The sequence below is a fragment of the Phyllostomus hastatus genome, unplaced genomic scaffold (assembly GCF_019186645.2).
Source record: "Phyllostomus hastatus isolate PE091 unplaced genomic scaffold, TTU_PhHast_1.1 phas_scaffold_46, whole genome shotgun sequence".
In the NCBI taxonomy this organism is placed as follows: Eukaryota; Metazoa; Chordata; class Mammalia; order Chiroptera; family Phyllostomidae; genus Phyllostomus; species Phyllostomus hastatus.
The window spans coordinates 14542220-14559782 of NW_025334032.1; the positions used below are offsets into that span (position 1 = coordinate 14542220).

Sequence of the window (17563 nt, forward strand, 5' to 3'; positions counted from 1 at the left end):
ATGCCCTAACCAGAGATCAAATCTGCCACCTTGTTGCATCAGGACAGTGTTCTAACCAACTGAGCTATCCAGTTCATAGTTTGAGTATTTTAGAGACCATTTTTACCCAGAGCTGTTTTAAGGCACATCTGCATATATGGAAGAGCTTTGTCTCCATGCTTGAATGATCTGAATCCTTATGAAAGACTGTTTTCCTCAAAGAAAAGGGTATAAAAGGGATTTCCCAAAACTTCTATTTCTTCATAATACTATTAAGCCAGTTTATTATTGGTGAGGTTTTCAATATAAAAAGCAAACACTCAAAGAGTGAATTTGTTTTATGCTTGGAAAAAGTATTAGTCCCTTGGATAACTTAAATTCTTTTCAAAACCCTCACATGTCCCTAGCTGCGCACTCCTAAGTGGATGGGACAAAGGAACATGGTATCTCGGTTCGTTTACTAAATTTGGCATAGGTATGTTATGAGAGTGTTTAACATTCCAGTTGAGAAAAAGAAGTGGGTAAAAAGTATTGAAATACTGACAGACAACTGTTTGTGGCTCAGGTATGGTAGCTTTTCTTCCCTCAGTAAACTTGTGGTTTGGTGCATTATTCAATGAATACAAACATGCTATTTTTTTTTCACAGAATTTCAGTTGAATTACTGTCAAACCATTTCCTCTACAGGAAACAGATCCTTAATTTATGGAGTAATAACTTCCTTTTGTTTTCTTTAATAAGAAATTCAAGAGCAGATGAATGCTCTTTAGTTTTCTACCTGTCTTCAGAAAAATTTAATTATGTGGTTGGTCCCTGTGGAGGACATTCAAGTGGCAATGACTGCTTCCCCATGTCTGGATTGGGGGAAGCCTACCTGCGGCCTCTTGTAGAGGAAACACTAGCTCTCTCTATGTTCAGGGTTGCCCACTGCTTGATCCAAGATGGGATACATGTTTTAGAAGGGCCTGCACATGGGCTGGTTCATGGCTCTCTCTTGAGATGGTTGGTGATGAAGTTCTCTGCGGAACAGAGCAATGAAGGCAGAAAGAATTCTCTAAAGTGATTAAAGATTCCCTCTCTCATCAGAACTTTTACAACAGAATATGGAGATGAGTGACCACTCAAAAATGAAAGAATGTTGGCTCCTAGAAAGAAGCAGTGGCTGTGGATGTCCTGAGTGAAAGAAGAGAGTAACTGATTTCTAGCACTGCCTTGAATTCTTTAATCCCAGTGTATGTTTTCAGGTAATATTAAAACACATACATATAACCTGAGTGAGTTTCAATTACTTTCTGTCAGAAAGTTTTAATATAATTCACAAACTAATTCATTTTTTTAAAGGGAACACTATGTAGTATGTGTCACCCTGATTGACATGGAAATAAGAACTTTGACAAAAGGCTTATGATACGTGATGTCTGTTAGAAAAGAGTTTGTGCACTCACTCATAGAATACTTCCACTTGAAAGATTAGAGAACAGCTAATTTGGAGGACCAAGGTAATGATTAAAATAATTTTTAAGATTTTTTAAAGAGTTTTTTAAGTCATTTTAAAAGGTTGTGAAACTTGTGGACACAAAGAGAAAGAATAACAATCCCACTAGGTAAAGAGGAGTAAGTGATGAAATCACATTGAGTGGGACAGTGAGGAAATGGGAACTCGTGGGAGCATAACTCAATGACACCTGGTAAAGGTAAGATGTGTCTACTCTTCAGGAGATGTTTATTTGGGAAACTCTTGCAGATGTTACAACAAGACAGTCACAAAGATGTCTACTGTGGGACTTTGTAATGAAAAAATATTTCATGTAATGCAGGGGTGTCAAACCTATGGCCTGCAGGCCCAGAATGGCTATGAATGCAGCCCAACACAAAGTCGTAAATTTAGTTAAAACATGAGATTTTTTTGTGACTATGTGTCATAATGTATTTAATGTGTGGCCCAAGACAACTTTTCTTCTTCCAAAGTGACCCAGAGACTCCAAAAGTTATACACCCCTGAATGAATGAAATTTTTCATGTAATGAATGATTGCAGTGAATAAAAATGAATGAAACCTCTTAAATGTAATTTGTTCTACATTTCTGTAAGCCTCAAATCTCAGGGGCAGTTATCATCCCATTTAACAGATGAGGAAATTGAATCACAGAGAAGTTATGTATTTTGCTTAAGCAAAGTAAATGGTGGAGCCAGGAGTTGTATCCTGGCTCTGGAATCCTTACTTGCCTTTACTTAAATTGTGTTCATCACTGTCTTTCTGAAGAAATGTGAGCTGAGATAGACCTAATGCTTCACAGTTTTAGTACCCAGGGAAGTTGTGCCTCACCAGACCTTGGCAAGTGCTCAGTAACTCAGTCATTGAAGTGTGAGTTCCTTACAGGACATGTAGGGTGCAGGGAGCAAAGCCACGAGAAACCAGAGAATGTCCAGGAGCTGGCTATCAAGACAACTTAAGGGTGGCGTCCTGGCAACAACACCAAGTCCAACAAGAGAGACTTGAAACTAAAGTGACCTTGGTTTGAGTCAAGTCATTTTATGTACATGTTCGATTGGGACAGAGTCAACCCAATGTGAACTAGTACACAGGGGCTTCAGGGAAAGAGCAATTAATGGTGGGACTTGGTGAGGCATTTGGAGCTAGAAGCAAGGCTGATGTTCCTCAGAACAGTGTCAGGCTGAGGGAAACTGCTTCAGGAGTGGGAACAGCAGAGGTGGGACATCTCCTCAGAACAAGTTGTCCTTTGGGTAATGGACTCCTTAGCAGTGAATCCCAGAGGGAAATAAGATGACTCAGTATTCCCTTTAAAATGTATTCCCCTGCACGTAAAGAACCCTCATCCTATCTAATCTAAATAGGTTTGCAAAATTTAGTCACATTCTTTTTATTACATTGCTAAGATAATAGTAAGGAGACTACTCCCCAGTGGACTTCCATGCCTCCTTTGAGGATACTTCATTTTACTTGCTACTTGAAGGCTGTTAATAAATCACTCTCCAGTTGAGTACAGTTCAATGCTGAGGAACTTAGCTTATTTGACGTTCACATTAATTATTTTTATTACACCAGCAGGAACTTTAATGCTGATTTTCCCCTTCCCTGCAAAGCCCTGTGGCCTCGAACAGACCCAATTCTTTCATAATGCCAAAGGGGGAGCTCCTTAAAAACCTGCATAGCTTAGAAGTTCTCTCAAGCATGCTGATCCAAACTCAAAGTTCTGTCAGATCAGTAGATTTAATGGATTCGTTTGTGTATAAATGTTTTGAGATGCTATTAAAATTCTTACAAAAACTGAAAGTGAAATGAGGAAGACTGATTGAGCAATCGACTAGAAGGGCGAATGCCAGGAAGACCTATTGTACAGTAGGGGCAGAGATGCAGCAGTGCAGGGAGAAGAAAACTCAGGAGAATTCTCCTGAGGGTAAGAGCCAAGCTGGCCAATGTAGTCAATGTAGGACTTCAACAAACACAGATAACAGGAAATGACCCATTCCTTGTGGTCACTTATTTTAAAGACCTGAACCTTCATAGTTCAAGGAGTGAAATGAATGACTCCACAGAAGGGAAGCAGTCACGCCTTTCTTGTTGTTTTAAGAGAAGAGAAGAAATGAAACTGAAGGAGTGTGTCTCCATCCTCCCCCAGAAGGAAAGCCCCTCTGTCCGATTCTCCAAGGATGGAACGCTGCTAGCCTTGACCTTGCTGCTAGCCCTGGTGTCCTGCTGCCTCACGGTGGTGTCTTTCTGCAGGGTGGCTGCCCTGGAAGCAGAGCTGAGGAGCCTCCGAGAGGAAGTGCAGGAACACCAAGCTGAGCAGCGTCCAGGCCCTCTCCAGGCGGGAGCAGCAGCAGCCAGGGCAGCTGTGCAGGAGGCTCCAGCTGCCACCTCGGTACTGAAAGTAAGTTTGCAGCAGCTGAAGCCCTAGGCACAGTTCTCTCTGAAATGCTGTCTCCCCTACCTCAGATGTCTTTGCTATAACTTGAGGTTTTTCTCCTCATAGGGGATCTTTGCACCACCAGTTTCAGGAGAAAGCAACTCCAGTCAAAGCATCAGGAGTAAGCGTTCCACTCAGGGTCCAGAAGAAACAGGTACGTTTGGGGCACAGAAACTTCTCAGAGTCAGAGATCCCAGACTTCACAGGTGTGGAGGATAGCATCAGTTAGGAGAGCAAGAGGTGAACATAACCTAGGAACTGTGAAATTTACCATTTAAACCAAATTTGGCTTGACAGGAAGCCCGAGCACTGGCAGGTTTAACAGGTTGCACAGCACGTTTTGTTCTCAAATGAGGAGATTTGGGCATAGGAGTATTTGTGTGTGCTATACCTTAAGTATAGGGAAGGAAAGGTAGGCACATTTCTCATCAAATAGATAGTTCAATTCTATGTCAGAAGCATTGTCCATCACTCTAGAAAAAAAAAAGCACTACATGTTAGTGTAGAATTGGTTTTTGTCTAATTGGGTCATAGAAGTTCAGCTAAAGACAAGCATTTCCTGAGGGTGCATTGGATGCTGTGTAATCAAATGAAGCAGGTGTGTGTTTCTGCTTTATTTGGTTTCTTGCTTTAAAAAAAGTTTATCCTATACACACATATACACTGATTTTAAAGCTTTTCTTTAGTGTATGCTTTTTCAGGAGGGCCACATATTCATAATATTCCTGTAAGAGTTCTTTAGTGGTTTCTGCCTTTCTTTATGTTCCACTTGTGCCACAGAATGTTATAGATTTCTGAAACCTCACATCTGTTGGGGCCTCCTAAATGCACAATTGTAGTTCTTTCATTACAGAGATGAAGAAGATTTGCATCGCATTTACTAGTATCACAATTAGTAAATCCTTGGCATCGTTCCCCCTTTATATTGAAGAATATTTTTTAAGCACCTAGAATGTGCCAGGCAGGAATGTTCTTGGATAAGTATTGTCACACCTATTGTTTCCTTTAATCTTCACAGTGAGTGTGAGATAAATACAGTATGTGTAATTATTTATATATATTTACACTTCTGAAGAGGAATGCATGAGTGACATACAGACTAGGTGTTCTTCTATCAAACACACACATTAGATGCTCTGACTGTAAACTTATTTTTCTCTAAATGCTTTATTCATCAAAAATATTTTTATTTTATAAAACTATATTTTTATCTGGTTATATCTTTGTGCCAATTATCAGAAACAATTATGTTTAAATATTTTTAAACTATGAAACACTTGTATTTATACAATAATACATCAGTTATTTTTATATTTTGCATTTTATCATTTATATTTTCTACATAATTGAAAATATAGCATTTATACGGGTATATTTTGTGTTCACTTACGTATGTATTGAGCACTTTTTCTATTGCTGAGTAATTCTCACACATCTACATTAGCTTACTCATAATAGTTATTTAACATAAACATTTCCCTTTTTCTTCTTCTTTTCTTTCCTTTTTTCTTTCTTTATTTTTTTTTGTTGTAATGGAATATGCCAGAATTTTTGGTGAAGATCTCTAATGTTTATGAGGACTTATATGTTCAGTATAAATTTAGTAGATGGAATATCTGAGCTAGAAGGATGTACACCTTTATCACCCCTGCTACCTTTTGCCTATTGCTTTTAAAATTATTTATAAATGCAGTTAAAATGTAGTGTACAAGTTCTACACATTCTTATAGCATCTTATCTTTTCAAATGTATTTAGACTAGTTTAGTACTTGTAAAACAGTATCTCAAATTGAATTTGTTGCTTGCTTGCAAATAAGAATTAACTTCATTCTACATATTTTAATAACTTCTAACTGTATCTTCTGCTAACTTTTATTTATAACTTCCCTCATTTGTCTCTCTTGTTTTTTATAATTTTAACATATTCCATAGTAGAGACATTGTATATCAAAATTTTTATGTTAATATTTTTATAATATTTTGCTGCTTTTTAAAAAATTTATTTTAATTGTTCAAGTAAAGTTTTCTGCCTTTTACAATATTTTGCTGCTTTTTAAAATGTGTACAGAAAATGTGCATCTGTATATATATATTTGTTACAATTTTCTGTCTTTTACTACCATCCCAGCCCACCCACCCAGCCCTCTCCACCTCCCTCCCATTTCCACCCGCCTCTAGTTTTTGTCCCTGTGTCTTTATACTTGTTCCTGTAAACCCTTCCCATTCTCTCCTGAAATTCCCTCCCCTCTCCTCTCTGAACACTGTCAGCCTGTTCTCTATTTCAGTGTCCTTGTGTATATTTTAATATAATAAACTTTTCTGTCTGATTTTCTCTCATAATCAAAGCTGAAAATATATTTGTTCATAACCTCTTAAATAGTCTAGTCTATCATCTGCTATTTTGACTTTTTTATAATTTAGTGTTTTAGCATGGTATTTAACTCATAATTCCTCCTGGCATTTACTTTGTTAGATTATGTTATATTAGCTTCAACTTCCCCTTTCGTCTATCTTTTTCAAACTACTGCTAAATATCCCAATCAAACTTATTAGATGATACTTTTTAACTTATCTGCAATGGAAAGCTTACTGTATTAAGTTCCTCATATACAGTTGAATGTATTTGGAGACTGTTTTTCATTGATATATTTATCTGTTTGCACTAAATAAAATATTTTAAGTAATTTTGTAATGTAGTGAGCTTCAATATGTAGTAGGATCAGATGCCTCAGTCACCATCATCTTTCTTTGCTGGCATTCCCCTGCCTCTACATGTTTGTTTAAAAATAAACCTTACCTTTACCATTGCATAGAGGGTAGAGGCTCATTACAGCAGATTTAAGAAGAAAAGAATAGAGTAATAAGCCAATAACTCCTTGAGTTTTACTTCCCCAAAATATACTCTATTAATCTTTTAAAATCCCTCCCATGTTCATGTGTTTACATATTTGTGTTTTTATGGCACCAAAAATTGTATACTGATAAAAAATTGTCCCCAAATAATTTGTAATTTTAGAAGCTTAGATATTAACAGAAAATTCTAACTGAGTGAATCATAATATACCCAGTTTCCACAGTCCATGAATAGTCACTGTTGTCATCATGTTTTACCTCTACTTTTTATAAACCCTTAATATAGTATACAGGGATGGGCAAAGTAGGTTCACAGTTGTTTGTATGGAAAATACTACAGTAATAAATAATAATAGAGGAATGAAATCTGTGTTTTGTGTACTCACAACTGTAAACTTACTTTCACCCACCCCTGTATAATGTACATACAGTACATATAGTCTACAGTATATATCATGTACATATATTGTACATAGTACATACTCATAACATCCATAGGTCTGAGATGGAAGGTTTGAAGATGAGAGCCTTAGTGACAGGTAATATATACTATTCCTTGTCAATAAAATAGCTGGGATGTTGTTATAAACACTATTCTTTTGTGCAGGGAAAATTTATTTTGTTTAGTACTGCTCTAAAATTAATGTATATACTCAAGAATATTGTCTGAAGCTCTATGATTTTGTTGTTCTTATTTGTTAGGGTCTTTATTCTGGAACCAAGAAAATTCTATGCAGTTTGAAGCTATGCAGCTTTCCTTTTTTTTGTTGTTCCATTTAGTTGTTCTGATTTATTTTCAAGAAGACTCAAAAACCTTTGGCTGTTCCTTTTACTTTCAAAGTGTTCATTTATGTTCCTATTTATTAGTTTTCTATATACATTTTTGGACCATTAATATTTTTTGGAATTTAACACTGAGGAAGAAAATGAATTTTTATGTTGTTTAATTGATATATTCAAGAATGTTTAATATCTCTATTAAATATTAAATTTAATTTCCCAACAAAATATGGTTTTTCTTATATAAGTTTCACTGTTCTTTCAAAGTTAAATTAAGAAGTTTTGTTGCTGCTTTAGAGTCTTAGCATTTTCAAATAGTTTGTTAAACTGTTTAAAAATGTACAGAATTTTTAATAAATGATAGAGCATTTGATCTCATGCTTATTTTTAAGCTATAGCATCACACTTATGGATTTATAACATACTTATGGATTTATACTTAACAGAATTACAATGGTTTCAGCTCTTTTATCTGCTGTCTACATGTACTCTTCAATGACAGTGTCATTATTTTATAACTATGTCAAAAATGTTCATAGCTAAATATTGCCAAATGACAAATAGAATGCTACCTATTCTTATTTTTTACAAATCTAGCACACATTTCACCAGCCACTTCAATTTTGATTGTATATAAAATTTATAAATGTATTTCAGTGTGTTGGTCTAGAAAGCCTGACCTCCCTAGCACACAGTAAGCCTAGTACTGCATCAGTATTTGGTACTTACTGCATATCCTCTAGGAAAGCTGTTGTCTGTTTATTTGTCCTGTGTGTGCAAGTAGCACCTTATGTGGCCTGGATCCTTTTTCTTCTTCTGTCTGTTCATCATAACACTTCACACAGTAGGTAGTCTATTAATATTTGTTGATGGATTTTGGGCTCAATATGAAGCAAGGTAGAATGATTTGGGAATTCCTTGGAATCATTTTGTTGAGGGGATTTTCCCATGTTTCACTTAGAGACCAACTTAAAAATTTTTAAACTTCACATTTAAAGCAATTAATTAACCAAAGAATGAGCCTGGTCACAAGGCCAGTGGTAGTTTGGGAACACCTTGCCTCAGACCCTCGTGGTGTACCAGGTAGACACAATTTGAACTGGAAAGTCATAGAGAAGCTCCCATATGTAGCAACCTCCTTTTCCTTTTTTTAAATGTTCCATTTTAGTTCTGATTCATTTTCAGGAAGATTCCAAAACCTTTGGTTGTTCCTTTTACTTTCAAAGTGTTCATTTATGTTCTTATTTATTAATTTTCTATATCTATTTGCTATATACATCTATATACAAATAAAATTTAATGGATTTCTGGTTTTATTTAATTTTTATTTTAATCGAAGTATTATTTACATATAGAAAGAGCAAATATCTTAAGGATACAGCTTAGTGGATGTTCTTAATGACAGCAGTAGGTAAAGGGACCACCATCAGCCCACACACCTACTTGCTGCTACTTCCAGTTCTCCCAAGGGCAAATTCTGCTTTTACTTAATTTTATAACTTGCCATTTAATTTTTAAATTGGCTCTATTTTGTTTTTCTTTAATTATATTGTATTTCAATGAAAGTCTCATTAAGTTTCATGTGTTTCATAAGATAATTTCTGATTATAGTTAAACAAACAGAAATGTGGGGAAATCCAGGATCAAAGAATTGCCAAATGGCTCATATTGACCAAAACTTCACTTTTAAGCTCACAAAATATATTTGCAGATATTCCTAATTAAAAATAAATAACTAAAGTGACAATGACTTTGAAAATATTACCCATTACAATTTCTTCACAACTCGGATCATGACCCATATTTTGAACTCTCACTTGACTTTACTCATTAATTATATTTCTTGATTATAAACTTAGATTCATAGAAATGTATTCATTTTTAAAACCTAAAGATAAGTGTTTTTAGAGTTCAACAAGAAAATTAATTCTTTCACATGGACCCCTACTGAAACCATTATTTTACTAGTTTATAAGTAAAATCAGATAGCCTTTGTATTTTCTCCCTTGTTATTCATTAGGGTATTTAAGGGTTATTGGAAATCCTGTGTTTTAAATTATAGAATGATAAAAAATATTTTATAATGTTTATTATACTTGTCTCAACTGTAATAATAAATAGCTGTGAAAATATGAGTAATTCCAAGAAATATCAAATGAAGAGTGCCAGTATTTCACCTTCTACATATTTATTGTAAGATTTTGACCAAACTACTTTAAGTTATTTTTCTTCATTTTTAAATAATTTTTTCGTTTGGGCTTATTTTAGAATTATAGAAAAGCTGCACAGATAGTGTAGGAAGTGATCATATATCTCTCATCCGGTTTCCCCTAATGTTAACATCTTACATTACCATGGTCCCTTTGTCATAAGTAAGAAGCCGACATTAGGACTTAGTTAATAATGAAACTTGAGACTGTTATCCGAATTTCATCAGTTTTTCTACTAATGTCCTTTTTATGTCCCAGGGACCATCCAGGACACCACATTGTATTTAACATTTTAAAATCAAAGTTTTGAATATAGTACACATAAGTTAACACCTTATATTGTAACTTAACTATTTCTCTGGGGTAAACATTTTTAATTGTAAAAAGGAAAAATATTAATACTATTTTTGAATCTTTTTTTCTTGAAGTTCATAACCTATCTCCTTTGCAAGGAAAGATAGGATGTCTGAGTCGCCTATAAAGCCCAGTCTTTGTTTCATTGACATTCTTGGTTCAGCTGTAACTTTTGCCAAAAGCATAAAATGTACAACTCAACCATACAGTTTGTATCAGATTTAGGCTAACTGAAGCCTCTTACGCAGTAAGGGCGTGTTCCTTCCTAGAACATAAACAGCTGGCTGCTGCCATGGTGATCTTTGACCAGATTCTCCCCTGACTGTTATTTTAACCTCCTGCTTCAATAACGAGAGCCTCTTTTTTCAGTGTTGCAAGAATAGGCTTCTGTTCAATTTCGAAAAAAGTATTTAAAATGAAAATAGTGACCTGACAACCAAATCTTTAAAACCATGTTCTTGTCAAGTGTAAAGTTTTGGGAAACAGAAGAGCCAGGAAACAAGTCAATCAGTGCAGCCAAGACTGATATTGCATCTCTTCCACATATTCTACAAGCCTGCCACGTTCCAAGAATTGTAGTTGTTAGGTGTTGATTGGGAAACAGAACAGATAAAAGTTTATGCCTGCCAGTGATTACATTACAATGAAGTAGAAAGACACAAAATAATCAGTAAACATAATTAATGAGTGAATCATAATACTAGAAAATGGCAAATGTATTGAGTAAGTAAAAATTTTAGAGCAGGGTTAAGGGCAAGGAGAGGGGAAGAGGATATGTTTCTGTTTCAGATAAGGAGGCCAGGGTAAGTCTACCTTCTTGAAAGCTCAACACTTCTTTACACTTTCAGTTTTTTAAAAAAAATCAGACATGGGTAGGTATTTTACACATAAATTCCCTAATGTTGAGGAATGCATTCTCATTATTCTGTAGGAATGGATCATACTCATTTTAATGTTTAATTATGCTTCTTATAAATGAAGTTCTACTTAAAAACTGCATTGGGAAGTTCTTTATTATGGTGGGATTTTCTTTTAAAGGATATGTGCATTTCTGAAGAGTTACAGAAGAAACATTTTTCACAAAATAGAGTAAACAGCCACTGTGAGAAACTCTGAGGTAGCCACTCTGGAATATATAGAAAAGAGAAAAGGGAAACTAAGTTATTGGGGGTGTTCCATATGTAAACTCTGGGTTATGTCTTGTTGATCTATTATCATTTACCCTCTCAAAAACACTATTAAGTTGTCATAATTGTCTTTATTTTAGATGATAGAATTGAGGCCCAAACAAAATCATTTCTCTCAACAAGCTAAACATTTAGCTAGAGAAATTAAGCAAAATTAATGCAAATTTTAAGATAATAAACACTAAGCTCTTTAGCCTCTACAAAACACATGTAAATTATGATTGCAGTTGATTCTTATGACACTATGAATAGATATTATTTTCATTATATAGATAAGAAAACATTTCAAAATTATGTCAGTCTTATGATTAAACAGCTAATTGGTTTGAAAAGTGAATTCATTATTTATTAACTGTAAATTCTGAGTTTTTTTCAATTATGCCAGCTGTATGTGTTTACTGTTCAGGTAAGACATCAGATTTGAAAAAAAAAATTACTGAGTCCTTTGAGACCCAGACTTTTATTAATATTAATATTATTACCAATGAGAGGGACATCTTGTTTGGAATCATAAAATGTTAGTAATGATGATTATACACTACAAGATTATGTACTCCATGCTAGAAAAGTGTTAAGATGGATTTGGAAGAATTAGGAGATTTGGATGAGAGAAGATTGTATCCTAGAGTATGGTAACAATAATAAAACAGGAATACAGAAAAAGTGTAAGAAAATGTCTTATTTTAGTGGGTAGAAGAGGTATAACACATGCCAACACCTTTTAAATGTTTAGTCTTTCAAATGTTTAAGATTTTTACAAGTGCTGATTTATTGGCGTGTTTTTACAAGTTGAAGCTTTCCTCCTCCTCCTCTTCCTCCAATGGCTAGGCTGTGTGAGACAGGGGAAATTGAAAGTAACTACCTTTGATAGCTTTTGACACTAGTGAAGCCATGCATCAATTCATCCTTTTTCTCTTCTAACTCTTGCTCTAGAGCTTGATAGAGAAATAAAGAGTAAGAATTTCAGGAAACTAGTACACAGGCATTTACTTAAAAAATATAATAGCATGCTACTGTTCTATAGATCAAGATTAAAAACTTTATTATTGAGGATTATTTGTTAATGGAAAATGTTTTCAATATAACCATGGGCCCGAAGATTTATTGTTAGAGTGTCAGATATTATGAAATGTTTTCTCTAAATTTATGAAAACTATTTCCTCTAAAGCATTAATTTAAATGTATTTAATGTATTATAAAGTTGGATGTAAGAATGGGTTTTTAAAGAATTATTTGGAAAGGTTGGATGTTATGATGTCTGTTTTTTTTCTAAATTGTTCCACAGATTTTTCTCTTAGTCTGCTCAAACCAGACAGTGCAAATTTGTAAATGACGATCCTTGATATCAAGTGACTCAGTCTAGGGAGAGAGACAGTTAAACCATTAGTGTGTATAGTGAAATGTATGTCAATAGATGTACATACAAAGTGTAGTAGGAATAGATATTTAGGTAGTAGGATCAGGGAAAGAGTTGATATTTGATCTGAACCCTGAGGATGAATGGGCTTCCATGAGATGAAAAGGTGAGGAATATTTTATGCAGAGGAAATGGCAGATACACAGTCACGGGTGCATGAAGGTGACCTCCTTTTCTGAAAATGTGTGTTTAAGTACAGCTGGGTGGGTGAGAAGAGTTCATGAGTCTGTGAAAGTAGACTTTGTTTTTCTGTTCAAGAATGGCCACTGAAGAAATTTTACACATTAGAACAAGATAAAATTGAGGTTTAGAAAGATAATTATAGAGAGAATACAATGATGGACTAGGATTTGTGGAAAAGAGAAGGAACACAACTTGGTAAAATAATGTAATTGTTAAGAATGACAAAGGTGAAAAATCTGAACACAGGGTACCCTGCTCCTCATCTTCCCATTTCCATCTTTTCCCCTCTCTCTTCCTTTCACTCATACTTTCTGTGTCCCTTTCCATATACTCATGACTGTTAGTTTTGTCTGGAATGTTCCTGTTCCCTTCTTCTTTCTGATTTCATTAAAGTGTGACCATTCAGAGAAGCCTATTTGGGTCAAATGGGATGTTCTCTCTCTCTCTATCTCTCTCTCATACAATTGCAACTTTATTTCTGTTTTTATCATGTTGATTCATGTATGTTCTCCCCATGGAATCAGGCATGTATATAAAGTTTCTAGCTTGGGCAACTCAGAGGACAGTTATATAATCCATTAAGGGAGGGGAAAAAAAGGAGTAAGTGGTGAGTGTGTGAAGAAGATAAAGAAATAGATTTGGAGCATGTTGAACTTAAGGTATCATTATGGCATCCAGATAAAACTGTCCAAGAGGAAGCTGAAGATGTAACAACCACTTGTGCAATTTATTATTACCTTTTTCAAGACATTCAGGTGTATTTCTATTTTTAGTTTTACCTTTCTTGACTTTCAGGCATGTTTTCATATTGTTTTTCACTGGAAAGTTACTGATAGCCAGTGACCTCTGAGTATACATCATTAATCAAGAAACATTCTTTTTTTTAAAAGATTTTATTTATTTATTTTTAGAGAGGGAAGGGAGGGAGATAGAGAAAGAGAAACATCAATGTGCGGTTGCTGGGGGTCATGGCCTGCAACCCTGACATGTATCCTGACGGGGAATCGAACCTGCGACACTTTGATTCACAGCCCGCGCTCAATCCACTGAGCTACGCCAGCCAGGAAGAAACATTCTGAAATAATACAAAGGAGTCATGGCAAAAGAAAAAACATATCCTGTGGAGATGATGACTCAACTATAAAATTAGTAATTTTAAATTAAAATATTTGATCAGTTGTAAAATGAAACAACATTAAATGAAAATAGTGGGGTATTTTTTTTTGCTTTTTTAGTTCTTAATGCTTATGAGGCTCTGTAAAGGGCTACCGTTTTACATCTCCTACATTGCTTTGGGCAGAGAACATAATCATGTTATCAGTGATACACAACAATGCCCAATTAATGCCTAAAACTCTACACACGCACACAGAAAATCTTTAATTCAAATATGTTTCTTTATTTCCATTAGCTATAGTTATTTCTATTTTATTTTATCAACTCCTTCCCAGCCCCCAGAAAAACAGCACCTCTTTCCTACTCCCCAAGGCCATTATAGTACTACCATCTTTCTGAATTCCCCAGAATTGAAAATTTGTTTTTATTATTAGTTTTTAATTCTCTTTCAAACACATACAGTCATTAGTCACAGACTTATAATTTTTTCACAGTTTATCTTCAATACTTCATTTGTATAATTGTATTTTAGACCAAATATACTCATGTTATATTTATTACAAGTCAACAGCTGAAACTTGGCTTGCTGTTGTCTCCCTTTATAGCAACTCATTCTACACATAGACACATGTATAATCAACACTTATCAGGCTGGCCCTTCTCAAGATTAAGAATTTCTGATTTTTTTTCTGTTTACTTCTCAATCTAGCTCTCCAAAAATTCTTTTAAAACTCTCTCAACTCATGGTTTCATAAGTTGCCACCCAAGCAAACTGCTTATCGTTGATCAAATAAAACTTTATAATCCAGTTGTCCATACCTAAATTCTTATATTTCCATTCCAGTAGAAATGTTTATCCCATGGCAATTATTTCTTCATTTTTTTTATAAATCTATATCCAGCATTAGGTCAATATTTAGATCTTTAAAAAATTCTTCTAATTAAAATTTTTCATGTAGATATGTGAGAACTATGAGAAATTAGTAGGTGTAGGACATATGAATTGGGCAAATTGTGATGTTTTTCATGGGAGCCATAGGTAATCTGCAATAATTGCATTTTTGGTAGTTTTATATATTAGCTTATTGAAATAATGTATAGTAAACAAGGTTCCAGTTTGAAAGTGTTTAGTTTCAATACAGAGAGCAATATAACAGATATTAGCAATCCTATGTACTTTCAAGTCCCTCTTCCTGATTAAATGGTATTTGAATAATACACTTAAGAAGGTAGCTTTCAAACTCAAATTTTTTTTGTATAGAAAATATTTAAATGCTATTTTAATTGTGAAATTGGTTACATTTTATTTTATCAAATGTTGAGTAGTAGCAAATTATTTATTTTGAAAGTTCTTATGTTAGGGATTTTCTTTTGTAATCTCTTTTTGTTATCGGTATAATTTGTTTTTAGAAATATTTTAGACAATGTTTAATATTGTGAGTAAATTTTCTTATGCTGTCAAAATGTACTGAACAAGAGTAATTATCCATGTTTCTCATATTGTGATATGTATATAGTAAATATACATATTTAGAAATGTTTCCCAGTCATACAAAAAGCTTTTAATGTATGCTATTTCCTTGCTTAGTTAAAAAGATAAACTATTCTTAAACTCTTGTGTAATTCCCTTCGGTTGTAGTAGAGGGAATGATATATGAAAGATTTATGAAAACCAAACACAGTCAGTACCACAATTGCTATTAATATTGTGTTTTACATTGACTCTGCATTCTCAGAACTGTGGTAATTGGATATCTATGTTCCTGGGAGATATCAGAAAATACTATACTCTTCTTTCCCCACTTTTTGTGAGCAATAATCTATAGTTAAGATCAGATCTGTGTTGAATTGGAAAGAATCCTAAAAGGCTGAACTGGAGAGAAGTGATAGTAGACATTAAATTTCCTGAGAAGGAAGAGTTGAAATGTGAAGAGATAAGCAACACTGATGGGGTTAGTGGGACCTGAGCAGCATCTACTGAGGAAAGTCTTGTTCTCATTTTTTCAAACACTGTTATTAAACCATCATTTTAAGAGCCCATTTTCTTTTTGGAAGAGTATTGCTAAAAATAAACTTTTCTGTCAATGGCATGCTTTTTTCTAAAAAGAAGATTTCTGTTACTACATGATGAAGTAGATCACTGTTTTTCAATGTGTGGGTTGTAACCAAGTTTTAGTTAAGCCACGGAGATTAAAATTCAGATATGAATCAGCAGTTTGGTAGTGTGGAGGCATCACTCCTAACATAAAACTCTCCTATAGGAGTTTTGGGCAAGCAGTCAGGGTTGGGGTTAATTGAAATAGGAAGTAATGTATTGTAGTATTTCTTTGGTCTTTTTAATCATCTTCACTTGTTCTTCATGCTCTCATAGTATCCACTATGTTCCTAGTTTATTTGGTGCGATGCTGTTAGGAACAGCATTGCTAGCACTACTTCTACTATTGATAATAGCCAAGAGTGATTTTGCAATTATTATGTACCAGGTATAGTACTAAGTGTTTCATACACATTATCTCATTTAATCTTTATAATATCTCTGTACACATAAAGACAAAAGAAAGATGGAAATTAGGAAATTCAACTTCGACTTTTGTCAACATCCTCTTCTTTTTCTGTGTGGAGGAAAGGTTAGAGCTTTAGGCATTCTGATTGATCCTTGAGTCCCTCCAAGAAGCAATTATGGTGCCTTGTGAGTAGTGATTTCTAATAAGTTTCTGTTAGAAAAATAAAAACACGTTTAAAATAGGTTTAATGTGGCTCCTGTGTATATTGTGCCCTTCAGACTATAGCTGCTTTGGATACTTTGTTATTTCTTCCTTCACAGCCTCCTTATTCACAACCATTCTGCCTGTTACTATGTTTTTACATACTTTCATGGCAAAGGGTCTGCCATAGTAACTGCACTAATGAGTCACATTTTCTCTAACACAGACATGGCTACCCTTGTTTTATAAATCAATAAAAGAATCACAAAGTATCCTCCTCTTCTTGGCGGGGGTTAGGCTTGAAGTCCTGGTCCCTGTAGTGTATGGAGGCAGAGGGAAAGGGTTCCCGCTCAGCGCCCCGTCTCCGGTGCTGACGGTTTCCAGTCCACCGGTTCTATCCTCAAGCGCCGGGACACTGGTAAAAAAATAAAAAAATAAAAATAAAATAAAATAATCAAAAGTAGACTGAACAGTTCTGCTCCTATCAAATTGATCAGATTAACATAAAACTGTGTTAGAAAAGTTTCATGGTTATAAAGGAACTGCAGTTTTCAATATTATATTCCACCTTTAAATGCCAAGAGACATTTCTTAACAGATTTTGCTTATGTGATAACTCCCTTTAAGAGAATTCTTTTTAGGCCAATGCATTTGCACAACCTCAGAACATCACATAATTTATTACGTTATTTCATGTTTTAAATATTAGAAATATTTTAATTAATCAACTGAAGCAGAAATTCTGAACTGTGTTTAGGTATTAAAATCTATACACTGAGAAGCATGTTTAAGGTATTACTTCAGTTCTGAATACAATACTTGCTAAAAAATAACAAATCTAAGCTATCAA

General features: G+C 34.4%; 1 protein-coding gene and 1 non-coding gene across 2 annotated transcripts in view; both read left to right on the forward strand.

Moving 5' to 3' along the window:
- Positions 1–3351: 3351 nt before the first annotated feature.
- TNFSF13B (TNF superfamily member 13b) overlaps positions 3352–17563 on the forward strand; it is a 40342-nt gene continuing 26130 nt past the window's right edge. Inside the window, exons 1-2 of the mRNA XM_045821462.1 lie at positions 3352–3872; positions 3975–4062. Coding sequence (XP_045677418.1) covers positions 3522–3872; positions 3975–4062 — 439 coding nt within the window. The 5' untranslated portion in view covers positions 3352–3521. The remainder of the gene's footprint in view (positions 3873–3974; positions 4063–17563) is intronic.
- LOC123807848 lies at positions 16987–17131 on the forward strand. The gene has a single exon (XR_006783722.1). It is a non-coding gene; the product is annotated as a small nucleolar RNA SNORA57 (small nucleolar RNA).